Here is a 25,040-nt window from a genome sequence, read left to right as displayed (position 1 = left end):
ATCCCTGTGCGTAAGGGCCCTTTCCAGCTTTGTGCAGTCCCTGGTAAGAGCCGTAATGTCCATGTCCTTGTTGGTGGGGATGTTGTACAGGATGCTGAAAACACTGCTGTGCTCCTCAAGCTGCGTAAAACGCTCGTTGATGGACTGGATAGCAGAATCAAGAATCTGATTTAAGGGTCACAGGCTCATCCTCTAACTCATAGCCAAACAGACTCCGCTTCTTCCTTGGACAGACCGTGGGCTGTGCTGGGAAACAGGGCTGAATACTCACTCTTTGCGCTTGCTAATGCGCCACCGAAACCTGCATCGGAGCGTTAGTCTTGGAGAAACACCCTGGTTGAGTTTAATTGAGCCACTGCTTGTAACAGGTTAAAACACCGCAGAGGTAGGCCTATGGAAGCACTGTGATAAAATCTGAGCAGTCTATGTCCAATGTGAACTGGGTGAGGGGAGCTGTCAGCCTTTTCATATTTCCGAACTAGGCTACGCACCAGCCTCTACGACCAGAACATGTCGTGTGCACGAGAGGAGAGCTTCTTTCGTCAGTCAGTCAGAAATGTTTACATAGAACCTACTGTCTTGAGAAAGGTAGGCTTAGTTCAAAGATAGAATTCCGGCAGGAGTAAACTAGAACCCATCTTCATCTTCCAAGATTGCCATAGGACTGAACTCTCTACAAGTCAGACAGGATTCTTGTCATCATCCAACATAATTCATAATATTTTAATAATGCAAAATATGGTTAAATTCATTGTCTCCCAAATGGAATGAAATAAACAAGTAAATTAAACAAATTGGGATAGCGACACGAGCAGCATTCCATGAACTAAAATACATAAAAAAGCATATAAAGCAGAAACAGCAGGCTATTTCTATTCAGGTAGGCAAAACAAAATGAAGTTAAAAAATGTCTGCTACTGCTATCCACTAGAACAAAGAAGTAGTCAGGAGCCAATAGAATGATAAGCATCCAGGAGCCAATTGAAAGAGGGGGTTCGCTTTTCCTGGGCAGTTGTTCACAGGCAGGCCTGAGAGATGAGGTCTCCAGTAGGTGGCATTAAAGAGAGGGGCCTGAGAGATGAGGTCTGCAGCAAGAGTCTACTGGACCATTGAGGGCATCAGGAAACTGGGGGCTGCCAGTTTGGCTTGTGGCCAGACAAAATGTATTATTCTCACTCTATCTGAGCTTCAGATGCATAATGAGGGAATATGAGCCTTTGAGTGTTACAAATAAAGCAAAATATCAATAACCTACTGAACAGTAGGCTCACAAAAACAGGCTTCATTTTAGATTAACACAAAACAAGGATCAATAAACCAACCATGTCAAACTTAGCCTATCTATTTGCAAAAAGCAGATCCAAACATATAGCATTAGAGCCAACTAAAATAGTGAGTTTGACTGTTTAAGTTTAAAAACCGAATACTTGTAGCAGGCAATAGGCTACAGAATCTGCCCACGGGAGATTAGTAGAAAAACGCTCAGGAAAAAAAGCGCGCCTCTGTGTGCGGCACCAATGACACCGGGGCGTTGTTGAATTTGGATAGTTTAGCCCCTGCAGCCCTCCCACTCAATAGAGAAAATATTGACGGTGTTATGGATGACGGTGTGTGGGGTTCCCCTCCTCATCCACCAATTGTATTTTATGGCAACACGAGATCAATTTAGACCTGTCGTTGAACAAAGAGACATCATGGCCGCATCAAACAGCCGACGGGACTTGCCGTCAAAGTTATGGGTCCCAATTATCGTTATTGTCGTGGTAGGACTGCAAGTAGCTTCAACAACTGGACTCCTCGTCTTCTTGAACATGTCAGTTGCTCAGGTAAGGTGTTTTTTTTTTACCCAACAGCTGATGTTTGTCTGACGACCAGAAAACGTATGTTCAGGCTCTTCTGATGGTTTTTTTCTCCAGCTCACAGTTGGTTCTCCAGAACTTCTGGTAGTCAGGAAAGTTATGCCAACACATTCAGAGTACATACATTAAAACATTTATGAAGTATGAAGTTGCCTATATAGTCTTCTTGAGTGATGCATGGCAGTGAGTGAAGAACATTTTATTGGCCGACTGATTTATAAATGACATATTATCTAATAATTAAGAGTATATGAACTACCCTATAAAAACCTTTTACAAATACTCTAAAAAGCAGTATTCTAGCTACAGATAATAAGTACACATACAGTAGGCTACATTATTCTTCACCTCCTAATCAGAACTATACTGTAGTTTGCAGCATACTTATCCAGACAGTATACTTTCCCATTTAGATTGTATGATACCTGCTGATTAAAAGTGGAATCTGTCTACATAAAGTATCAGCATACACTGAAGAAGTTGTAACTGGATGGAGATGAATATGACTGTAATAATCAATGTAGTCTGAAGCTGTCAGGTCTAATCACTGTACTGATTACATGGGACAGATTCTCCTCTCTCTGTAGCATGGCATGGGATTGTTTGTTACCATGATGACAGAGCCTGTTAGCAGCACAAACAAAGAGCCAGTGAGTCACTAATATGAGCATGGGGTCGAAGAAACAAACCCAAATGAACCACATTCCTCAGGGAAGAAAACACTCACATTGGATGTAACAATGAAAGTTTATGAAACAGGTAGTCACCAGGCAAATACTTGTTGAGAGGGAAGGGATTTGTAGTCCGCTGCAACTCAATGCTATGTCAAACGTTATCATAAGGCCTGACTAGCAATGCATTAAGTATTGTACAAAGTCACGAAAGCTGCCAAGTTTAGAGTCAGCAAAGTTGTGTTGAGGTGTTGGCAATGGGGGCAGGGAAAGGTGTGTTGTTCCACTTGCACACAAGCAGAGCGACCAAATCATGGACAGGACTGAGCTTGTACTGCTTTACTTCTACAAATTAAAACCAGTTTCTGGAAACGTTTGCCATTTGCAGTTATCATGTTGGAAAAACTCCAGCAGTGTGACTAACAACACAGCACACGTCAATATCTATGAAAAGCGGCACACTCTTTCTGGTCTGCGCCATCAAGCCTGTTAGTTCATCCTTAGAAAATAGAACAATGACATTTCAAAACACTAATGGATAAGATGTTATGGCGATACTAGGTCTATATTTTTTTGGGGGAAACCCAAAACAAAGTAGTTGCATCCTTGTCCTCTAATACAGATACAGACAAAGATACTTAATCATCCCTGTCCTGTGTGGGTTGTGCTGTGCAGGTGAGGAGCCAGGGGGTGGCTGAGGAGTTACGCTGCCTGGGGCTTCTGAATGCCCTGGAGAAAGACCAGGAGATACCTGAGTCTCTGGTTCAACTGTTTGGGGAGCCCTGCATCAAATTGGCCCAGGGAATCAGGGCCTATATTACCAAGGTGGGTACCACCGGCTGTTTGATGTGGCCATGATGTATGTCTTTGTTCAACGACAGGTTTGAATTGATCTGAGTTGCCGTAAAGTCTACCCACTGGGCATAGACGTCAATTCAATGTCTGTTCCATGTTGGTTCAACGTAATTCCATTGAAATGACGTGGAAACAACATTGATTCAACCAGTGCGTGCCCAGTGGGTAATCTAATTATTGGATGAGGAGGGGAACACCCACTCCGTCATCCATAATGCGTTTGAGTGGGAGGGCTGCAGGAGCTAAACTGTCAATGTCTTAGTTACACAGTTTGTTCATTACAAACTATTCAAATACCTATGATGTTTGTGGAAGTACTACATACACATGGTTATAGACTTCTTAACAAGGGAGATAGTTATTATAGCATTCACTTTTGCCTCACTCGTAACATGCTGTATTGACGTTTCTGAGCTCAGAGCTTAGTCCAGTGATGGAATTCTTCAGAACCTTACGTACAACAGCTTCCACCCTCATCAGCATTGTTGTTTATAGAGGTATAACCTCAGCTTGACCCCAAATATCAGACAGAGCTCCTCTCCGGATATGAGCTTTCCTGTTCCCATGGTCCACATTGCATCATACTCAATTCTCTAGTTTACCCTTACGGAATAAACACATGAATTTCACGTGATCTTGTGTGAAGTCAATGTGATAACATGTGACAACATGTAAAGCAACATGTGATAACATGAAACTACACGTGACAACATGTGAGCACAAGTGAAAACATGATCTCATGTGAAATAAATGTGACAACATGAGGATGCAAAATCTCAACATGTGACAACATGAAACTACACGTGACAACATGAAACTACATGTGGCAACATGAAACTACACATGTGACAACATGAAACTACATGTGACAACATTAAACTACATGTGACAACATGAAACTACACATGTGACAACATGAAACTACACATGTGACAACATGAAACTACATGTGACAACATGAAACTACATGTGACAACATGAAACTACACATGTGACAACATGAAACTACACATGTGACAACATGAAACTACATGTGACAACATGAAACTACACATGTGACAACATGAAACTACATGTGACAACATGAAACTACATGTGACAACATTAAACTACATATGTGACAACATGAAATTACACATGTGACAACATGAAACTACACATGTGACAACATGAAACTACATGTGACAACATGAAACTACACATGTGACAACATGAAACTACTTGTGACAACATGAAACTACACATGTGACAACATGAAACTACATGTGACAACATGAAACTACACTTGACAAGGGCCAGGGGCACATATGTGCATTAGTAGCTGCAGTGAGAGATGGGAAAGGTTATGTGGTCATGTGAAAATCCATATGAAACTTCATGTGAAATATCATCACATGTGAAATGTTCCAAAAACACATGGTTTCACATGATTTCACGTGATATTTCACGTGAAATAAAAATGTACATGTTCAAAACATGTTAAATTATGTGGCTTTTCCTTAAGGGTAGAACCTTGGCAGTGTCTGATTCAGTCAAACCTTGCAGTGCTAAATAGGTAAAGCTGTAAGAATCATCCTAGTGGTCCTCAGTAGCTCAGCTGGTAGAGCACGGCGCTTGTAACGCCAACGTAGTGGGTTCGATCCCCGGGACCACCCATACACAAAAAAAAAAAATGTATGCACGCATGACTTTAAGTCGCTTTGGATAAAAACGTCTGCTAAATGGCATATTATTATTATTTGTCCTTCATGGTCTCTTTCTGTCATAGATCATGATCAAGGGGTGGGTGGGAGTAGTTGTTGAGAGTGCATGGGGATTCAGCTTCAAAGAGCACGGCTGTTTTTCATTATTTCAGTTGAAAAACTAGTCGAGGCATAACAAGTCAGTCGCACATCTGATCTGTCTCCTCCATGTGTTTTTCCGTGAAATCTAGGGAGTGAGATAATTTACTGGGATGTGTCCAGGTCCCAATAAAATGTGTAACCCTCTCGACTTTGTCAAAAGTGTTCAGCATGAAATTGGAATGACAAAGAATCGGATTGCTCAACAGAAATGCTGCACTGCATGTCATAGATAGGCTGTACTATACTCTGTGCTGTGGGTTCACTATTGAGGTCTATGCCACATCTTAAAAAGGGGTTTTGTCTTTCAGGTGACAGAAAGTATTATTTCAAAACACGCCGTTCCAGGTAATCATCCATCCATCCATCCATCAATCATCATCATCATAGCATATCTTATGTACAGTTGAAGTCAGAAGTTTACATACACTTAGGTTGGAGTCATTAAAACTCGTTTTTCAACCACTTCACAAATTTCTTGTTAACAAACTATAGTTTCAGCAAGTCGGTTAGGACATCTACTATGTGCATGACACAAGTATTTCTTCCAACAATTGTTTACAGACAGATTATTTCACTTATAATTCACTGTATCACAATTCCAGTGGGTCAGAAGTTTACATACACTAAGTTGACTGTGCCTTTAAACAGCTTGGAAAATTCCAGAAAATGATGTCATGGCTTTAGAAGCTTCTGATAGGCTAATTGACATAATTTGAGTCAATAGGAGGTGTACCTGTGGATGTATTTCAAGGCCTACCTTCAAACTCAGTGCCTCTTTGCTTGACATTATGGGAAAATCAAAAGAAATCAGCCAAGACCTCAGAAAAGAAATTGTAGACCTCCACAAGTCTGGTTCATCCTTGGGAGCAATTTCCAAATGCCTGAAGGTACCACATTCATCTGTACAAACAATAGTACGCAAGTATAAACACCATGGGACCACGCAGCCGTCATACCGCTCAGGAAGGAGACGCGTTCTGTCTCCTAGAGATTAATGTACTTTGGTGTGAAAAGTGCAAATCAATCCCAGAACAACAGCAAATGACCATGTGAAGATGCTGGAGGAAACAGGTACAAAAGTATCTATATCCACAGTAAAACTAGTCCTATATCGACATAACCTGAAAGGCCGCTCAGCAAGGAAGAAGCCACTGCTCCAAAACCGCCATAAAAAAGCCAGACTACGGTTTACAACTGCACATGGGGACAAAGATCGTACTTTTTGGAGAAATGTCCTCTGGTCTGATGAAACAAAAATATAACTGTTTGGCCATAATGACCATTGTTATGTTTGGAGGAAAAAGGGGACTGCTTGCAAGCCAAAGAACACCATCACAACCGTGAAGCACGGGGGTGGCAGCATCATGATGTGGGGGTGCTTTGCTGCAGGAGGGACTGGTGCACTTCACAAAATAGATGGAATCATGAGGAAGGAAAATTATGTGGATATATTAAAGCAACATCTCAAGACATCAGTCAGGAAGTTAAAGCTTGGTCGCAAATGGGTCTTCCAAATGGACAATGACCCCAAGAATACTTCCAAAGTTGTGGCAAAATGGCTTAAGAACAACAAAGTCAAGGTATTGGAGTGGCCAATCCAAAAGGCATGTCCGAGCAAGGAGGCCTACAAACCTGACTCAGTTACACCAGCTCTGTCAGGAGGAATGGGCCAAAATTCACCCAACTTATTGTGGGAAGCTTGTGGAAGGCAATTTATTGTGGGAAGCTTGTGGAAACAATTTAAAGGCAATGCTACAAAATACTAATTGAGTGTATGTAAACTTCTGACCCACTGGGAATGTGATGAAAGAAATAAAAGCTGAAAAAATCATTCTCTCTACTATTATTCAGACATTTCACATTCTTAAAATAAAGTGGTGATCCTAACTGACCTAAGACTTGGATTAAATGTCAGGAATTGTGAAAAGCGGAGTTTAAATGTATTTGGCTAAGGTGTATGTAAACCTCCGACTTCAACTGTATCCAATATCCACTCCTGGTGCTACCGTTCTCTCACTGCTATGCTCCTTTTCAGAACCCAGCGTCCAGCCAAGAACCAAGCCAGTCAGTGCTGTAGGGCATCAGAAGCCCTCTGCTCATCTCACACTCCGAGACAGTGGCTTACAGGGTATGTGAGACTAGTATGTTTGTGCTTGCTTCTTCATTTGGTGGGACATTCGCTTTTGTCAGAATATTTTTGATTTATTTTAATCTAATGTAATCTAATGTTTTTATGCTGGGATAAAATTGCAGAATGTCAGTCAATTTCAACAGTATAGCATTAAAAACACTGTACTAATATCAAACATCTGCAGGGCCAGCTCTAGCCTTTTGGGGGCCCTAAGCAAGATTTGATTGGGGGGCCCCGCATCTCACGGCAAACATTTTGGTGGCCGCCCTCTTGACGGTGTAGAGAAATATTTAAGTTTTAGTTAATTTCCTGCAATTCTACACATTTTGCCATGGAGCGTAGAGAAAATGTTGCAGTTTTAAAGTACGTTTTCTGCAATTCTGCACATTTTGCCATGCATCCGGGAACCGGCCCTGAACATCTGCAAAGACCATCTGAGCAAATAAAGGCTTAGGTGTGGCATCACTCATCTCAACACATCACCGAAACCAATTCACTGAAACTGTGTCATGATCTCACATAAACTTCAGACTTCACAGACAGGGCGCTGTTTTCAAATTCAGATCACCAGCAATCTCTCTGATCATGTATCCAAGAACGCAGTAATGTTGTCCTCATGAACAAATACGTCAGAATAGCTGATACTTATGTTTCTTGACTGAATTTTTTCTCTTCCTCTTTCTCCCGTCCAATCCACCTTACTGCTGTTTTCCTGCTGCACGGATTTCACCAAAGTTAAAGAGATCCTTGTTAAAGGAATCCAGTTAGCTATAGGCCGACTCATCTTTGAGTCTACAGTAATAATGCTTTGAATGGACTGTCTGTATTGACATATCTTCCTTTGACCTCCTTATAGGCCCTATATCCCTGGCACCTCAGAAAGACCTGCATCAGTCCTGCCGCCACCCAGTCCGGTCCTGGGGTAACCAGAGTTTCGGCTCCCATCTCCACAACATGACCCTGTCTCACGGGCGCCTCCGCATCCCCCGGTCCGGACGCTATTACCTGTATGCCCAGGTGTACTTCCGCTACCCCTCCCTCACCCACGAGGGGGGTAACCACCATGGGGGCACCTCCAGCTACCAGCTGGTCCAGTGTGTTTACAAGAAGACGTCATACGCCAGGCCCCTTCAGTTGCTGAAGGGGGTGGGCACCAAGTGCTGGGCGCCTGACACTGAGTATGCCCTCCACTCTGTCTACCAGGGAGGCCTGTTTGAGCTGAGGGCCGGGGATGAGATCTTTGTTTCTGTGTCGTCGCCTACAGCCGTGCACGCAGAGGACTCATCCAGCTATTTTGGGGCGTTCCGGTTTGACCCATGAACATGGAGGTTAAGGAGGGAAAAAGCTCTCTCACACAAGGGAATACTAAACATGTACTGTACAGTCGTGGTCAAAAGTTTTGGGAATGACACAAGTATTGGTCTTCACGAAGTTCGCTGCTTCAGTGTTATGAGATATTTTTGTCAGATGTTACTATGGTATACTGAAGTATAATTACAAGCATTCCATAAGTGTCAAAGGCTTTTATTGACAATTACATTAAGTTTATGCAAAGAGTCAATATTTGCAGTGTTGACCCTTCTTTTTCAAGACCTCTGCAATCTGCCCTGGCATGCTGTCAATTAACTTCTGGGCCACATCCTGACTGATGGCAGCCCATTCTTGCATAATCAATGCTTGGAGTTTGTCAGAATTTGTGGGTTTTTGTTTGTCCACCCGCCTCTTGAGGATCGACCACAAATTATCAATGGGATTAAGGTCTGGGGAGTTTCCTGGCCATGAACCCAAAATGTCGATGTTTTGTTCCCCGAGCCACTTAGTTATCACTTTTGCCTTATAGCTAGGTGCTCCATCATGCTAGAAAAGGCATTGGTTGTCACCAAACTGTTATTGGATGGTTGGGAGAAGTTGCTCTCGGAGGATGTGTTGGTACCATTCTTTATTCATGGCTGTGTTCTTAGGCAAAATTGTGAGTGAGCCCACTCCCTTGGCTGAGAAGCAACCCCACACATGGTCTCAGGATGCTTTACTGTTGGCATGACACAGGACTGATGGTAGCGCTCACCTTGTCTTCTCCGGGCAAGGTGTTTTCCGGAAGCCCCAAACAATCGGAAAGGGGATTCATCAGAGAATATGACTTTACCCCAGTCCTCAGCAGTCCAATCCCTGTACCTTTTGCAGAATATCAGTCTGTCCCTGATGTTTTTCCTGGAGAGAAGTGGCTTCTTTGCTGCCCTTCTTGACACCAGGCCATCCTCCAAATGTCTTCGCCTCACTGTGGGTGCAGATGCACTCACACCTGCCTGCTGCCATTCCTGAGCAAGCTCTGCACTGGTGGTGCCCGATCCCACAGCTGAATCAACTTTAGGAGACGGTCCTGGCGCTTGCTGGACTTTCTTGGGCGCCCTGATGCCTTCTTCACAACAATTGAACCTCTCTCCTTGAAGTTCTTGATGATCCGATAAATGGTTGATTTAGGTGCAATCTTACTAGCAGCAATATCCTTGCCTGTGAAGCCCTTTTTGTGCAAAGCAATGATGACGGCATGTGTTTCTTTGCAGGTAACCATGGTTAACAGAGGAAGAACAATGATTTCAAGCACCACCTTCCTTTTAAAGCTTCCAGTCTGTTATTCTAACTCAATCAGCTGACTCCAGCCTTGTCCTCGTCAACACTCTCACCTGTGTTAACGAAAGAATCACTGACATGATGGCAGCTGGTCCTTTTGTGGCAGGGCTGAAATGCAGTGGAAATGTTTTTTGGGGATTAAGTTCATTTTCATGGCAAAGAGGGACTTTGCAATTAATTGCAATTCATCTGATCACTCTTCATGACATTCTGGAGTATATGCAAATTGCCATCATCAAAACTGAGGCAGCAGAATTTGTGAAAATTAGTATTTGTGTCATTCTCAAAACTTTTGACCGCGACTACAAATCTTACTAAAAGTCTATGGACATAGACTCCAAATCACCATGGTTCTGACACAGCCAGCCACAGACTGGTGCACAGGTCATTAATAAAACTGGCTCACAGATGGCTACATTAAAACGATATATTAGAATAGAGTGGTGTGGACTAATTGGTAGCCCGCTTTGGTACTGTAGCACAATCACAAATAAGAATCTCCAGCACTGCGAGGGAAAGTGGAAATGCATAAGACAATGTGCGTCGGTAAGGCTCGAAGGGATTTTGGTAATGGCCCTCTTGGGATTCCTTCATCATACTGAGAATTCTGCTATTTATTCCATTTAGCAATGAACTGCAGTAAATGTCGTTTTTTCAGCAACAACTTTTGGTTGTTCTTTACTGTGGGTGGAGGTATTACTGATTACTGCAGTTAACCAGATACCAGTACTAGTCTTCAGTCATACTCCACTGGGCATAGACATCAATTTAACGTCTGTTCCACGTTGGTTCAACGTCATTTCATTGAAATGACGTGGAAACAATGTTGATTCAACCAGTGTGTGCCCAGTGGAACAGAGATTCAGCACCAGACAGTAACTTAGTACTACTGTAGAGAACTAGCTAATAATACTATAATAATAATATAATAAGTGTAACGCAAACATCTGCAACCCAAAGGTTGCGTGTTTGAATCTCATCACGGACAACTTTAGCATTTTAGCAACTTTGCAACTACTTAGCATGTTAGCTAACCCTTCCCCTTCCCCTAACCCTAACCTTAACCCGTTTAGCTAACCCTTCCCCTAACCCTAACCTTAACCCGTTTAGCTAACTCTTCCCCTAACCCTAACCTTAACCCTATAACCCTAACCCCTAGAGCTAATGTTAGCCAACTAGCTAACGTTAGCGTAAGCCACCTAGCTAACGTTAGCCACAACAAATTGGAATTCGTAACATATCATACGAAATGGATGATGGACACCACAAATTAACACACCATACGAAACATAACATATCATACTAAATACAGAAAAATACATACAGAATAATATGAAATGCTCTGAGACCACGTTGGCGACAAAGCCTCTACAATTAGACTGTTGTTAGCTAAGTGGAGGTGAGTGCTGCTGATGATCATCTTGTCTAGGTTCATTTATTAACACTGACCAGAACATTTTGCCAGCATGTTACTGTACGTAGTTTAATTAACAAGTGGATTATTTTGCTTTTCACTTGCAGTCGCTTAGCAGCCTAGGCCTACTCCCAACCAAAAAGCCTGTGACTTGTCTTAATCAATCAATGTGATTTTGTTTCACTGAATCTCCATCTGTATATTTGGTTAATTCTCTGGCTGGGCAAATAAGTAGAGGTGGTAGCTCATCTATTCGATTGCTCATCTATCACTGATCAGAAACATTTAACATGCAATAATGGAGCCTAAATCAAGTGTTCATCTATCACTGATCAGAAACATTTAGCATGCAATAATGGAGCCTAAATCAAGTGTTCATCTATCACTGATCAGAAACATTTAGCATGCAATAATGGAGCCTAAATCAAGTGTTCATCTATCACTGATCAGAAACATTTAGCATGCAATAATGGAGCCTAAATCAAGTGTTCATCTATCACTGATCAGAAACATTTAGCATGCAATAATGGAGCCTAAATCAAGTGTTCATCTATCACTGATCAGAAACATTTAGCATGCAATAATGGAGCCTAAATCAAGTGTTCATCTATCACTGATCAGAAACATTTAGCATGCAATAATGGAGGCTAAATCAAGTGTTCATCTATCACTGATCAGAAACATTTAACATGCAATAATGGAGCCTAAATCAAGTGTTCATCTATCACTGATCAGAAACATTTAGCATGCAATAATGGAGCCTAAATCAAGTGTTCATCTATCACTGATCAGAAACATTTAGCATGCAATAATGGAGCCTAATTTTACTCGATTGCATATAGGCAACTCCAAAAGCCTGCGGAAGTTGTGAAACATGAACACAAGACTCTTTTGAAACTTTGGATTGCTATTATTTTCTATCGATATCATGATGAAGATACTCTCAATGTAAGACCCTACGTCTGCTCCCTAACAAAGCGGAGTGAGGGTCAGAAAGAGATGAAACGTGGATAAAAAAAGCATTGTCTTGCCTTGGGCAAGAAATATCACTTTTTTAATATGACAGCGGTTCGCACGTTGTGTGGGAAAAATATTATTTGTATTTTATTCTGTTATATTTCATTATATTCTTAGCCTACTATAAAATATATGTGTGTTGACTGTGATCAGGGTAGACTAAGTGTGTCTTGGCACTGGCCTCCCGAGTGGCGCAGTGGTCTAAGGCACTGCATTGCAGTGCTAGCTGTGCCACTAGAGATCCTGGTTCGAATCCAGGCTCTGTCGTAGCCGGCCGTGACCGGGAGACCCATGGGGTGGTGCACAATTCGTCCAGGGTAGGGAAGGGAATGGCTGGCAGGGATGTAGCTCAGTTGGTAGAGCATGGCGTTTGCAGCGCCAGGGTTGTGGGTTCAATTCCCACGGGGGGTATAAAAAATAATGTATGCACTCACTAACTGTAAGTTGCTCTGGATAAGAGCATCTGCTAAATGACTAAAATGTAATGAACAAAATTACTATTGATTTCATGTGCATGGCACAGCCATGTGGTCTATAGACTGCACAGACCAGTCACATAATTAAACTCAAAATATGGCATTCTATTATTTTGAAAATACATTTAATTAGTCTTATGTTTCTTAGGACCTGGCTAAAAATGAATTAATAATGGATTTATTTGTGATGGTGTAGCCTATATTCAATGGATTTATTAAAATACTTTAGATGTCCACCCACATTGGCCCACATCTACTCCCACTCCTAAACTTGCCGGCATGTGCCCAGGCGATATAAAAGGCTTATCTCAGCAAGAATGTGGTAAAAATGAGACTGTTTGAATTGGGATATAAAAAACATTGCCTGTTTTATTTTTACAGGCAACATACCTGGGAAAAAAACATACCAAGTATGTAAGGGATATTAAGTATTGTCAGAGCCAAGTTTGAACTTCCTGTTAAGCACTGTTCAGGGCCACATCCTAATGGACGATGTGCAATGTGTTATTGGTTTAATTGTTTGGGTTTGACGTACAAATGTTTGCAATGTCTAAAAGAGTGACTCTTTGACTGTGTATTTGACTATTGTTTGAAACTATAAACATTGACTGTCTAGACATCTTCCTGTCACTTTCTCATGAAAGACATGATGGGCCACCCACCCAGACCATTCACACACAGACCACATCCCTCAGCCGTGAGTCATAATGGTTAGATCTTCAGGGAGGGATTCAATGGGTTCATGATGCTGGAATGAGAATGACTCCAAACTTGTGTGTATAGTACTTATTGGTGAGTAACTGGGCACAATGAGCATACATTTTCTCACGTGAAGGTTAACGTTGTTTTAATTCATAGCAAATATGAAATGAATCCCAGTTGCACGTTTACATAAGATGGTAGTGATACAAACCCATTGCAGTTAGCATAAATACAAATAACATAGACATATGGTTTGATGATGTTACATATGATTACTGTAGCTGCATCTCCAAAAACAACTGATAAGTATTTTTAAATGGAGTGCTTTTATGTGATAATGTGTTTAGCTCTATGAGACCCCAAAGTATTTTACTGATGTAATGAACTACGGTATACAATACAAAAAGGGTCAGACTTGGTTGAAGTCACACTTGTCCTTAAAAGGTACAGGAATAATGTACAGGAATACATTAATCTAGTTTAAGAACGTCCACCATCAACCTCCCAGGGTATCTGCTCTAGGTAAAAGTGAGATTTGAGGTCCCTCAGCTTAGTTAATGTGTAAGAGACAGTATGCTACGTTTCAATTACTCATTCTTAGTGTGGACTTTGATGTTGTAGGGAGGGTAAGACATGAGGGTCTCGTGAGACAGCATGAGGTAAAAGGGAGAAGAGATCCAGAGTTCTTTACTAGACTGTTGACAGGCCAGTCCCGTCTCCAGATCGCCTGCCCCTGCCTTGGCCTTAGCCAGCAGGTAGGAAGGGCATGCAGATCCATGGACATTGCGAGAGGAGAGGTAAGAGCTGGAGGACGAAAAGAGATTTGACACACTGGAGACCTCTCGCTCGATCATCCCTCACCTCATCCAACACTACTCTTCTCTACGACCTCATACTCCGACTACCCGGCACACTACTGAGGATTCTGTAGTGTGCCGGATAAAGTGACCCATAAACTTATACAATACGTAACATTAACTGAAAAGGTACATTCATATTTCATTATTTTCCACTGTTGAGTGTTTGTTGCTGATAACCTGGTACTAAAATGTAGTAATGTGACCGTAAACCACATCTAGGTAGTGCACATTAGTACCTCCCTGTGGTCAAAATGAACCACAGCATGCTGGTTTCAGAGGAGGGTTATTTTATGCAGCTTATTTTATCCTGGTGAATAATGAATAAGAAATCCATGCTGTTTTACAGTGTCCCTGTACGAAGAGGACATCATCTCCAGGTCTGTGTTAAAACCACAACCAATTACATGACAAAAACGCAATGAGGAATATGACATTACCAAGGAGAGAAACACTTTTCTCTATAGCTATAATGCCATATAAAATACATTTAGTCTTGACAGCCATATGCAAGTGCTCATTCATGACAAATATTTCAGGCAGACTTCAGCTGAGAATTTCAGCTGAGAATTTCTTCATGATACTTTGATAGGTGGAGGCTGATCATTTTCACTCCTCGCTTAGTGATTGTATGGGTTAAGATGTCTTTGTGGAGGAGGGAAGGTGGAGTATGTCTTGGCAGTGGTGTGGTTTAAATCTCAGACTCGTCTCTGCTGATTTACAATCCTTGGTCTCTCCAGAGACACATGCCACACCCAGCATGCCTACTCTCATCTGTCAACTGAAGAGGAAGACCACTCCTGCCAATAGAGCCAAGAAAAACATATTCTCCCAGTTACTGACACTCATTTAACAAGTCATACAGTTTTTCAAAATCCAACTCATCATTTGGGCCAATCCTGGAAAGCCAGCTTGCTGTTGAAGAACAACGAATCCTCTACCTCTCCAGTTCTAATGGAGTGGCCAGCTGTCACTGCAGAGAGGAATCCACTAGACATGAACATAGTGCAATGGAGACAGGCCTGGGTAAAAGCTGTGGTTCCACAGTGATGTCTGGCCTAAAGTGCTACAGCTGGTACTATAGCATCAGTTGAAGAGGATAGAGTCTGGGTCCCGGTTGGCGATCTGAGCCACGTGCTTCAGAATGTCCTTCTTTGTGATAATACCCAGCAAGCGGCTGTAAAAAAAGAGAGGGACAAAATGTCAAAGAGGTCTGGACTTCTTACCATAATACAACACAACTTTAGGAAGGATTAAAAAAAAAAAAATGTATAAGCCAATTCAGAGACATATTTTTATAAAACCTGTTATCAATTTACAGTAATTTTTTTGTCTGTCTTGGGGGGCTGCTATGTTCTACTTATGAAATCAGTCCACTATAGATGTAAGTAGAGGTCCCTAATTACATAGCTAGTTCTCAGTAGCAGGTGTCTTACCCATTGTGTGTGATGAGGCACTGGCGCAGTCCCAGCTTCCTGAAGATGTCCACCACAATGTCCATGGCGGTGTGGTCTGTGACAGTGAAGGGACTAAGGTCCATGATGCCTCTGAGCTTCAGAGGAGGGGGGCTGTTGGGGGGCTGAGGGGGCGTGTACTCTGTAAAGAAGACCCTCGATGTGCTCACTATCCCATCCTGACGCTGTCTGGCATTATCTGAGAGGAGAGAGGGAGGGTTTACAGAGGGGTGGCAGAGAGACTGGAATTATCTGAGAGGAGAGGTTACTGAGGGGTGGCAGAGAAACTGGCATTATCTGAGAGGAGAGGGAGGGGTTACTGAGGGGTGGCAGTGGGATAAGACCAAATAAGAAACGACTTTGGGTCCTTGAAAAGCGCTATATAAATATAATGTATTATTATTAAGAATACATTACATTGTTTTGACAAAGGTGAAAGAGCATGTGGCTCAAAAGCCAGCACCTCAACACATGATAATGATGATCGGTCATCCCTACCTATGGAGATGGTGAGGTCCCTGCGCAGCACGAAGCCCACTAGGCGCTGGGACTCATGGGAGACCACCACAGGGAAGCCGCTGTAGGTGGTGTCAGTGATCATGGTCTCCACGTCCTCTACCGTCATGCCGTCCTGGGTCAGTACGGAGAGCGGCGGGTCACTGCGACGCGGCCGCATCACGTCCATGGCCAGGGTCTTATGGCTGAACTCCTCCTTGGCCTCCAGGAAGGGGTACCCGTTGAGACGGATGTGAGCTTCGTAGATCCCCTCACGCCCGATGGCGTCTGCCACCCACTTACTGGTCATGGCTGCGGCCATCAGGGGCACGATGTACTCCAGCCCTCCGGTCAGCTCGAACATGATGACCACCAGGGACACGGTCATACGGGTCACCCCACCTGTGGGCACAAAGCCAGTGGGGAGGGAGTGGGTGGCACAGAGAGAGGGGTGGAGGCACAAAACACGAGGCATACCCTCAAGACAACATTTAACCAGGAAAAGGGAGTTTAGAGTAAAGACAAAAACAAGTGAAGGAAAATCTCTTAAACATGCAAGGTGCCAACATCCAGTACCCGTGCAGGCCTTACCTAAGCAGGCAGCAGCCCCCACCATGGCATAGAGGCCTGGGGTGATGCAGTCAGCACCAGGAGAGCACCAGCCCCTGAAGACCGCCCAGTCATGGTGGTAGTAGGCTAGCTGCTCCATGCCTATTCCCAGCAGCCTGCCTGCGATCGCCCCCACCGCCATACTGGGAATGAAAAGACCAGAGGGAACCTGGAGGAACGACACCGTTATATTAACACTCAAATCACAGGGAAGAGCACCAGTGAAATCTCTGGACAGATGTACCATATAGATATGCTGGAGGTTCTCCAGTACCTTCATGCCGAAGGTAACCACGGTGATGAGCATCTTAAAGACCAGGGCCAGGGACAGCTGCCACATGGCCGTGTAAACGTCATCTCCAGCCGGGCGGTCCGGTAGCTCGTTGCTGCTCTTGGTGACGTTGGCGTTGTCATAGTTACACAGCTTGGAGGAGTCCAGCAGGCCACAGTCGTTGAAGAGCTCAGAGATGAGCTCACTGGTGCTGGTGCGGGTGTAGCTGTTAGGGAAAGCCACCACCGCCGTCAGCGCGGTGACAACAAGCACCTCCAGGACCGGGTAGTGGCCCAGCCACGTGGTCTTACGCCTCCGGCACCACGCGATGTTGGCACGGATGAAGAAGGCGCCCCAGATGCCCCCGAAGATGCCCAAAAGGATGAAGGGTATGAGCTCCAGGAGGTGCCAGGGGGTGTGGAACTCCACATAGAACAGCACCAGGCGGCTGTTTCCAAATGGGTTGATGGAGCGGAGGGTGAAGGCTGCCACCAGGGCTGCGAAGAACGACCGCCACAGCGTCTTCAGAGGGAAGTAGTAGCTCACCTGACAGCACCATGAGGAGACGGACAGTTACACAGTGCTCTTAGTCAAATGTTTAACTTTGTCAACTTTATTACTTTCAAACGTTAACTTTAAGAGTGTTTCAACTTGACAGTCATAGAGCCCATAGATTTGCATAAGAAGAAGACAGCTGAGTCACTTGTTACCTCCTCCAGACTGAAGAGCACTCCTCCTATGGGGGCACCAAAAGCCACAGACACACCAACGGCAGCAGCAGCAGACAGAACCTGACACACAAACCACCAAGCAGAGGAAGGAAGAAGAAGGTGATCAATGTGTCAGTCCATTCATGCTTTACAACACAGCTCAGCAACACGGCTAAATAACAAATAATAATATGCTTGCTGATTCATGACTCAATGCAAAATATCTCTTTGTTGGAAAATAAATCTCAGGCACAACGTTTACAGAAGGAAGACAGAGTCACTACATGTTTGTGGCATTGTACTTCCATTAATAGTATCTCACTGTAGCAGAGGAGCAAAAACATCGCCTTGGGGTATGTGTTTGTTGAAATCATAAAACCATGAGACCGGCTACAGGCTATTTATAGTTTAATGGGGTTTTCCTGCGCTGAATCGGACTTGACGCTCTCATTCTTTTGATACAGCTTGATTTCAGAGTCAATGCAAAACAACATCAGTGGTCCAATGTTTAGCAATTTGTGCCAGTTCCTTGAAACATACTTAAAAGGTTAACCAGTATTGTATACATCCATTTAAAAAAGGGTTCAGATGTTTGTGAATAGCCCAGTGCAGTGTTCCTCACCAGGGTATAAAATTAACATCTGCCACCCACTACATGCAGGTAGATTTTAGGGGTAAGAACGTCTATTTCATCAGCCACGTTGGCGGGTGGTCAATTTGCAGGGCTCTAAAATGCGAGTGTTACATTCGCAAATAAAAATGGTCAAAAGTAAAGTATGAAAAATGCTGCAGTAGCTGTTTTCAAAGTATTTCTGCCGTTTAGTTTTATAGCTGCTAATCTCACAAAGAAATACGAATCTATATCCCACCACGCACAGCGACACTGCCTGGCAGGGGAGCTTTGTGCAGTGTGCTGATATATTCATTTTTGGAGGCGTTGCTAACAGGCATAAAAGCTGGTCTAATTTACTCAAAAGTTTATAAAGTGAGACTTTGTCCTCCTGTTTCTTGGCTATTTACATTGTTTTGTTCACAAGGTCGGTTGTTTTTCAATGTTAGTTTGAGTCTGCTGCTTCAACTGATAGCGAAGATATGCTGTCTACTACTAGTAGGATCCAAAATAACACAGACACACGACTCAGTGGTCCTGTTACCACGGTAACCTCCCACCCTTGAAGGGGCAGCTGAACATTTAGTTTCATCTGATATTTTGGTTAAAAGACTCGGGTCACAAAAAAAATGACATGAAATTGAGAAATAGATCACAATATATATATCACAACACAATATATATCACAATACTTCTTACTAATACATTTCTTGTTTTAGAAACAGTAAGCATGGCCATCTTGTTTTTTTAGGTAATTATGGCGTTAAAATAAAAAGTTGTCTGGTAAAAAAATCTGAGTGGCTATTATATTTGTTCATCTACCTGCCACAGTGGCTGGTGGACCAAAAACAACACTTTAGGCCCTGTTCCTCACCTCTCTGCGCTTGGCCTCATTCTTTCGGTACTTGGTGAAGAGGTGGCAGAGGATGTTGCCACAGCAGCAGGCCACGTGGACTAGGGGTCCCTCCTTCCCCAGGCTGAGCCCTGACGACACAGCCAGGACCAGGGTGATGGTCTTAATCACTAGGGTCCACTTCCCCAGGTACCCTCGGATGATGAAACCACTCAATATGGTTTTGATCTGGGAGAGAAAATAAATAGCATGGGAAAATAAACCACATACTTTGTCCTCATTCAAAAGAAGACATATCAAATAAGGGTAAAGGAATAATGTAGTCTTACCTCTGGGATTCCAGAGCCACAGGCATAGGGGGCGAAGGCCCTGACCAGTGTCACAGCCAGGAAGGAGAATAGTAGAGCCCAGCACACATACATTAGATAGTTCATAATGTACGCAAAGGGACCCTGCAGACAGACATTTCACAATCAGACTGGGACCAAAATAATCACATACAACAAACACAATGGGTCAAGTAATACTATTTTAGCACGCCTCTGTTCTGCCGATGATGAGCTCAGCCCAGCTTTTCCACTGTGGACACTTGTCCCTCTCTTGGAAGGTGGTCTCGTTGGAGGTCCAACAGCAGTGTTCATGGTTGAACCAGAACCCGTTCAGACAAACCCCTTCCTTCAGGTCTGTCATCCAGTGGGCTGATATGTCGATCCCACCTGCCAATGCACCTGGAATAGACCACAAGGTAAATTACTAACACAATCAATGGCTTCCAGGTGCGTTGCCGTGTGGGTCTTAGTAGAGGGAATCAAATGAAAAAGCATTTCTGTATCATAAATCTGTATCCATTTAGACTGACCTGACATGAGTCCAATCAGTAGCATGAGCAGCCATCCAGAGAAAGCATCACAGACACTGTTCACCAGTGCCCATGTGGACTCTTTGCTTTTACTGGTAATCTACACATCAGACAGGTGACATAAATATTATTGTTATAATACTATGATACTTTTGATTCAGACAGTAATGCCATGTAACACTTACAGTGCATTCGGAAAGTATTCAGACCCCTGGACTTTTTCCACATTTTGTGGAACAGCCTTATTCTAAAATGTATCAAATAAATGTTCCTCATCAATCTACACACAATACCCCATAATGACAAAGCGAAAAAACAGGTTGATTTTTTTTGCAAATGTAATAAAAATTAAAAACAGAAATACATTTACATCATTTAGCAGACACTCTTATCCAGAGCGACTTACAAATTGGTGCATTCAACTTATGATAGCCAGTGGGACAACCACTTTTTTTCTTCTTTTTTAAATTTATTTTTATGGGGGGGTAGAAGGATTACTTTATACTATTCCAGGTATTCCTTAAAGAGGTAGGGTTTCAAGTGTCTCCGGAAGGTGGTCAGTGACTCCGCTGTCCTGGCGTCGTGGGGGAGCTTGTTCCACCATTGGGGTGCCAGAGCAGCAAATAGCTTTGACTGGGCTGAGCGGGAACTGTGCTTCCGCAGAGGTAGGGGGGCCAGCAGGCCAGAGGTGGATGAACGTAGTGCCCTCGTTTGGGTGTAGGGTCTGATCAGAGCCTGAAGGTAAGGAGGTGCCATTCCCCTCACAGCTCCGTAGGCAAGCACCATGGTCTTGTAGTAGATGCGAGCCTCAACTGGAAGCCAGTGGAGTGTGTGGAGGAGCGGGGTGACATGAGAGAACTTGGGAAGGTCGAACACCAGACGGGCTGCGGCGTTCTGGATAAGTTGTAGGGGTTTAATGGCACAGGCAGGGAGCCCAGCCAACAGCGAGTTGCAGTAATCCAGACGGGAGATGACAAGTGCCTGGATTAGGACCTGTGCCGCTTTCTGTGTAAGGTAGGGTCGTACTCTGCGAATGTTGTAGAGCATGAACCTGCAGGATCGGGTCACCGTTTTGAGAACGACAAGGTGTAATTTACATAAGTATTCAGACCCTTTGCTATGAGACTCAAAATTGAGTTCAGGTGCATCCTGTTTCCATTGATCATCCTTGAGGTGTTTCTACAACTTGATTGGAGTCCAACTGTGGTAAATTCAATTGATTGGACATGATTTGGAAAGGCACACACCTGTCAATATAAGGTCCCACAGTTGACAGTGCATGTCAGAGCAAAAACCAAGCCATGAGGTCGAAAGAATTGTCCGTAGAGGTCCGAGACAGTATTGTGACGAGGCACAGATCTGGGTAAGGGCACCAAAAAATGTCTGCAGCATTGAAGGTCCCCAAGAACACAGGAGAAGGGCCTTGGTCAGGGAGGTGACCAAAAACCTGATGGTCACTCTGACAGAGCTCCAGAGTTCCTTTGTGGAGATGGGAGAACCTTCCAGAAGGACAACCATCTCTGCAGGACTCCACCAAGCAGGCCTTTGTGGTAGAGTGGCCAGACGGAAGCCACTCCTCAGTAAAAGGCACATGACAGCCCGCTTGGAGTTTGCCAAAAGGCACCTAAAGGACTTTCAGACCATGAGAAACAAGATTCTCTGTTCTGATTAAACCAAGATTGAACTCTTTGGCCTGAATGTCAAGCGTCACGTCTGGAGGAAACCTGGCACCATCCCTACGGTGAAGCATGGTGGTGGCAGCATCATGCAGTGGGGATGTTTTTTAGCGGCAGGGACTGGGAGACTAGTCAGGATTGAGGGAAAGATGAACGGAGCAAAGTACAGAGAGATCCTTGATGAAAACCTGCTCCAGAGCGCTCAGGACCTCAGACTGGGGTGAAGGTTCGCCTTCCAACAGCAGAATGACCCTAAGCACACAGCCAAGACAACGCAAGGGTGGCTTCGGGACAAGTCTCCGAATGTCCTTGAGTGGCCCAGCCAGTGCCCGGACTTGAACCCGATCGAACATCTCTGGAGAGACCTGAAAATAGCTGTGCAGCGACGCTCCCCATCCAACCTGACAGAGCTTGAGAGGATCTGCAGAGAAGAATGGGAGAAACTCCCCAAATACAGGTGTGCCAAGCTTGTAGCGTCATACCCAAGAAGACTCGAGGCTGTAATCGCTGCTAAAGGTGCTTCAACAAAGTACTGAGTAAAGGTCTGAATACTTATGTAAATGTGATATTTCTGTTTTTTTAAATAAATTTGCAAAAATTTCTACAAACCTGTTTTTGCTTTGTCATTATGGGGTATTGTGTGTAGATTGATGAGGAAAAAATAACATTTTAATCCATTTTAGAATAAGGCTGTAATGTAACAAATTGTGGAAAAAGTGAAGGGGTCTGAATACTTTCCAATGACACTGTGTTGCTACTACACCTAATAATGATGACAAGTACACATAGATACTGATCTGAAGCCTGTTTGAGACACGTGTTTTGTTCTGGGTTGGGAAGTGGGTTAAGACTAAGAGTTAAAAGGAAATAAATAGATGTGAGTCACCTCTCTGTGCCGGTCGCGGTCTTTGGACTTCTCCCGCACCCAGTCTATGGTGTTAAAGTCCTCATAGGTGCCCACCCCTGGCACAGGCTCATCCAGCAGGTCCATCAGTTTAGGAACCCCGTTTACCTCCTCCATACCTGGGTTATCCCCTGGAGGAGAAGGGAGGAAGTAGAGGTGAGGAATTGAAGAGAGATTCAAAAGGACAGAGGTAAACACATTCTAGAGCTGCCATTGCTTTAGGGGCAGTTTCCCAGACACAGATTAGGCTAAACCTAGTCCTCGACTAAAAATATATTTTTTATGGAGATGATCCATTGAGCTTGCTTTTTAGTCCAAGACTAGGCTTAATCTGTGTCTGGGAAACTACCCCTTAGTGTTTATCTAATAACCAAGGTTTTACTTACATATCAATGACACATACTTAAAGGGAACAATGTGTTACAGACAAAATTCCTGGAAAATATTGATGAAAAACAAAGTGGCACCTCACTGAGTGTGAGGTTTGGGATGTGATCAAGTCAGAATGGTTTAGGCCTAATAACTGCATATTCCAAATGAAATTGGTGTCAAATTAAACCAAATCAAAACAAAGTCAGGAAGAAATGCAAAGAGGACTTTGGTCTCACTGATATTAAAACCCAGCAATGTAGGCTGGCCCAGCTTCATGTGTTACCTTTTAGTCAAAACTAACAATAGACATTTGATCAGTCAAAACACCTATCAAAACAAGACACACATTAACAAATCCATGACTTCTTGTGTGTGTGTGTGTAAACACTACAACAGAGACAGACACATGGGCCTTGGTCTTACCAGAACCATAGTCTCGGTCCAAGGGTGGTACATCCTCCGTGTTAGAGAAGTCTAATGTCGCCCCTGCTATCTCCACCATGTCCTCGTCACTTGTGCTACTTCGTATGCTATTGAAGCTATCGTTGCAATATCTGGTGTTATCCATCGACAATCCTGAAGGAACACACACAGAAAAGCAAATAGTTCAAAACAAAGGAATCTTCCACCTAACTGGATAGCTACGCTAACATTCTCGGGGCCCTAGCTATGTGAGCGAACGTTACTTAGCTAATAAATAGGACTAACGTTGGCTAATTAGCTAGCTCTGTCTTAAAATGTGTTATCATGTTCGACTGGCTGTTGTGGTTAGCTAGCTACGGACTGACATCGACAATATTGCCCCCAACCAAGGAAGCTAACGCGTTAGTTATCCAACGTTAGTTAACTTACTAGCTAGCAAGTTAGCACAATAGAGCAGCAGCCACACACACTCACATAACACTTGCAAGCAAGATTAACATTAGCCAGAGAAAACCGAGGTTCCCGTGCAAGCACATATCGACATCGTAATAATATAAACGTCGTTATCGTTATTACTTTGTCGGATGAACGTAAACGGAGAACTCTGCTGTTGTTGTTGTAATGTTGTTGTTGTCCGATCCGATACGAATTCCAACAACTTCCTGTTGCGACAGGCATTGAGAGCTGATCACAGATGATCATCTTCTTCTTCTTAAAAATAAATAAATAAATAAAAGAGCCCTACTACCTTCCAACAAACCCTCCCCATCCCTCCAAACCCTTCATATCCACCCAACCAACCAGATGCTAATAAAATAAAATGTTTTATTTGTCACATGCGCAGAATACAACAGGTGTAGACTTTTACCGTGAAACGCTTGCTTACGAGCCCTTCCCAACAATGCAGAATTAATTAATGAAACTAAAAATCGTAACACAAGAGGAATAAAATACACAAGAATGAATCTACATCGCGGGAGTATGAGGTAATTGTGGTAGATGAAGGCAGGGTAAAGTGACAAGGCATCAGATAGATACTAATAAGAGTAAGAATAAAGAACAGAGTAGCAGCAGCAATGATGATTGTGAAAGTGTGTGTGTGTGTGTAAATGTATGTGATTTTGTGTGTCAGTGTAGTGTGTGTGAGTGAGTGTGTAGGCGTATACAGTGTGTATATATAGTCTTGTAAGTGTGCATAGAGTCAGATAGACCAGGCAACCATTTAATTTACTATTTAGTAGTCTTATGGCTAATTAGCAGTCTCGTTGCTTGGAGGTAGAAGCTGTCTTGGAGCCTGTTGGTCCGAGAGCCGATGCTCCGGTACCATTTGCCGGATGGTAGAAGATTGAA

The 25,040-nt window shown here is 43.4% G+C and overlaps 2 protein-coding genes across 3 annotated transcripts; one reads left to right on the top strand and one right to left on the bottom strand.

The window, feature by feature from the left end:
• Positions 1-1,543: 1,543 nt before the first annotated feature.
• Positions 1,544-8,793, top strand: LOC121541306 (tumor necrosis factor ligand superfamily member 10-like). The gene is made up of 5 exons (XM_041850290.2): positions 1,544-1,826; positions 3,206-3,355; positions 5,538-5,574; positions 7,265-7,357; positions 8,217-8,793. The coding sequence occupies exons 1-5, from the start codon at positions 1,602-1,604 to the stop codon at positions 8,678-8,680; spliced, it is 969 nt and encodes a 322-aa protein (XP_041706224.2). The 5' UTR covers positions 1,544-1,601; the 3' UTR covers positions 8,681-8,793.
• Positions 8,794-13,725: 4,932 nt separating this feature from the next.
• Positions 13,726-24,431, bottom strand: LOC121542120 (H(+)/Cl(-) exchange transporter 5). Of its 2 annotated transcripts, none has more exons than XM_041851594.1 (13): positions 24,267-24,431; positions 23,691-23,843; positions 22,878-23,026; positions 20,316-20,415; positions 19,997-20,184; positions 19,786-19,908; positions 19,478-19,684; positions 17,994-18,074; positions 17,287-17,829; positions 16,995-17,181; positions 16,407-16,805; positions 15,891-16,107; positions 13,726-15,631 (listed from the first exon to the last, which is right to left on the bottom strand). In XM_041851594.1, the coding sequence occupies exons 2-13, from the start codon at positions 23,833-23,835 to the stop codon at positions 15,541-15,543; spliced, it is 2,430 nt and encodes an 809-aa protein (XP_041707528.1). In that variant the 5' UTR covers positions 23,836-23,843; positions 24,267-24,431; the 3' UTR covers positions 13,726-15,540. The 2 variants fall into 2 exon arrangements, with proteins under 2 accessions (XP_041707528.1, XP_041707529.1); XM_041851595.2 differs by lacking the exon at positions 24,267-24,431 and adding an exon at positions 24,165-24,256.
• Positions 24,432-25,040: the final 609 nt, after the last annotated feature.

This window comes from Coregonus clupeaformis, chromosome 27 (genome assembly GCF_020615455.1).
Source record: "Coregonus clupeaformis isolate EN_2021a chromosome 27, ASM2061545v1, whole genome shotgun sequence".
Taxonomy (NCBI): domain Eukaryota; kingdom Metazoa; phylum Chordata; class Actinopteri; order Salmoniformes; family Salmonidae; genus Coregonus; species Coregonus clupeaformis.
The sequence above is the reverse complement of the archived record's forward strand: the minus strand, read 5'-3'. Positions and strand labels throughout refer to the sequence as shown.

Bases quoted from the DNA above. Each gene is read 5' to 3' on its own strand.
- LOC121541306 (XM_041850290.2), top strand. From the start codon at position 1,602: ATGACGGTGTGTGGGGTTCCCCTCCTCATCCACCAATTGTATTTTATG. The intron at 3,356-5,537 runs GTGGGTACCACC...TTTGTCTTTCAG, and splicing joins TCAGGGCCTATATTACCAAG to GTGACAGAAAGTATTATTTC. The intron at 7,358-8,216 runs GTATGTGAGACT...ACCTCCTTATAG, and splicing joins CCGAGACAGTGGCTTACAGG to GCCCTATATCCCTGGCACCT.
- LOC121542120 (XM_041851594.1), bottom strand. From the start codon at position 23,835: ATGGATAACACCAGATATTGCAACGATAGCTTCAATAGCATACGAAGT. The intron at 23,027-23,690 runs GTAAGACCAAGG...CTTCTCCTCCAG, and splicing joins GGACCGAGACTATGGTTCTG to GGGATAACCCAGGTATGGAG. The intron at 19,685-19,785 runs GTAAGACTACAT...TTTCTCTCCCAG, and splicing joins GTGGCTCTGGAATCCCAGAG to ATCAAAACCATATTGAGTGG.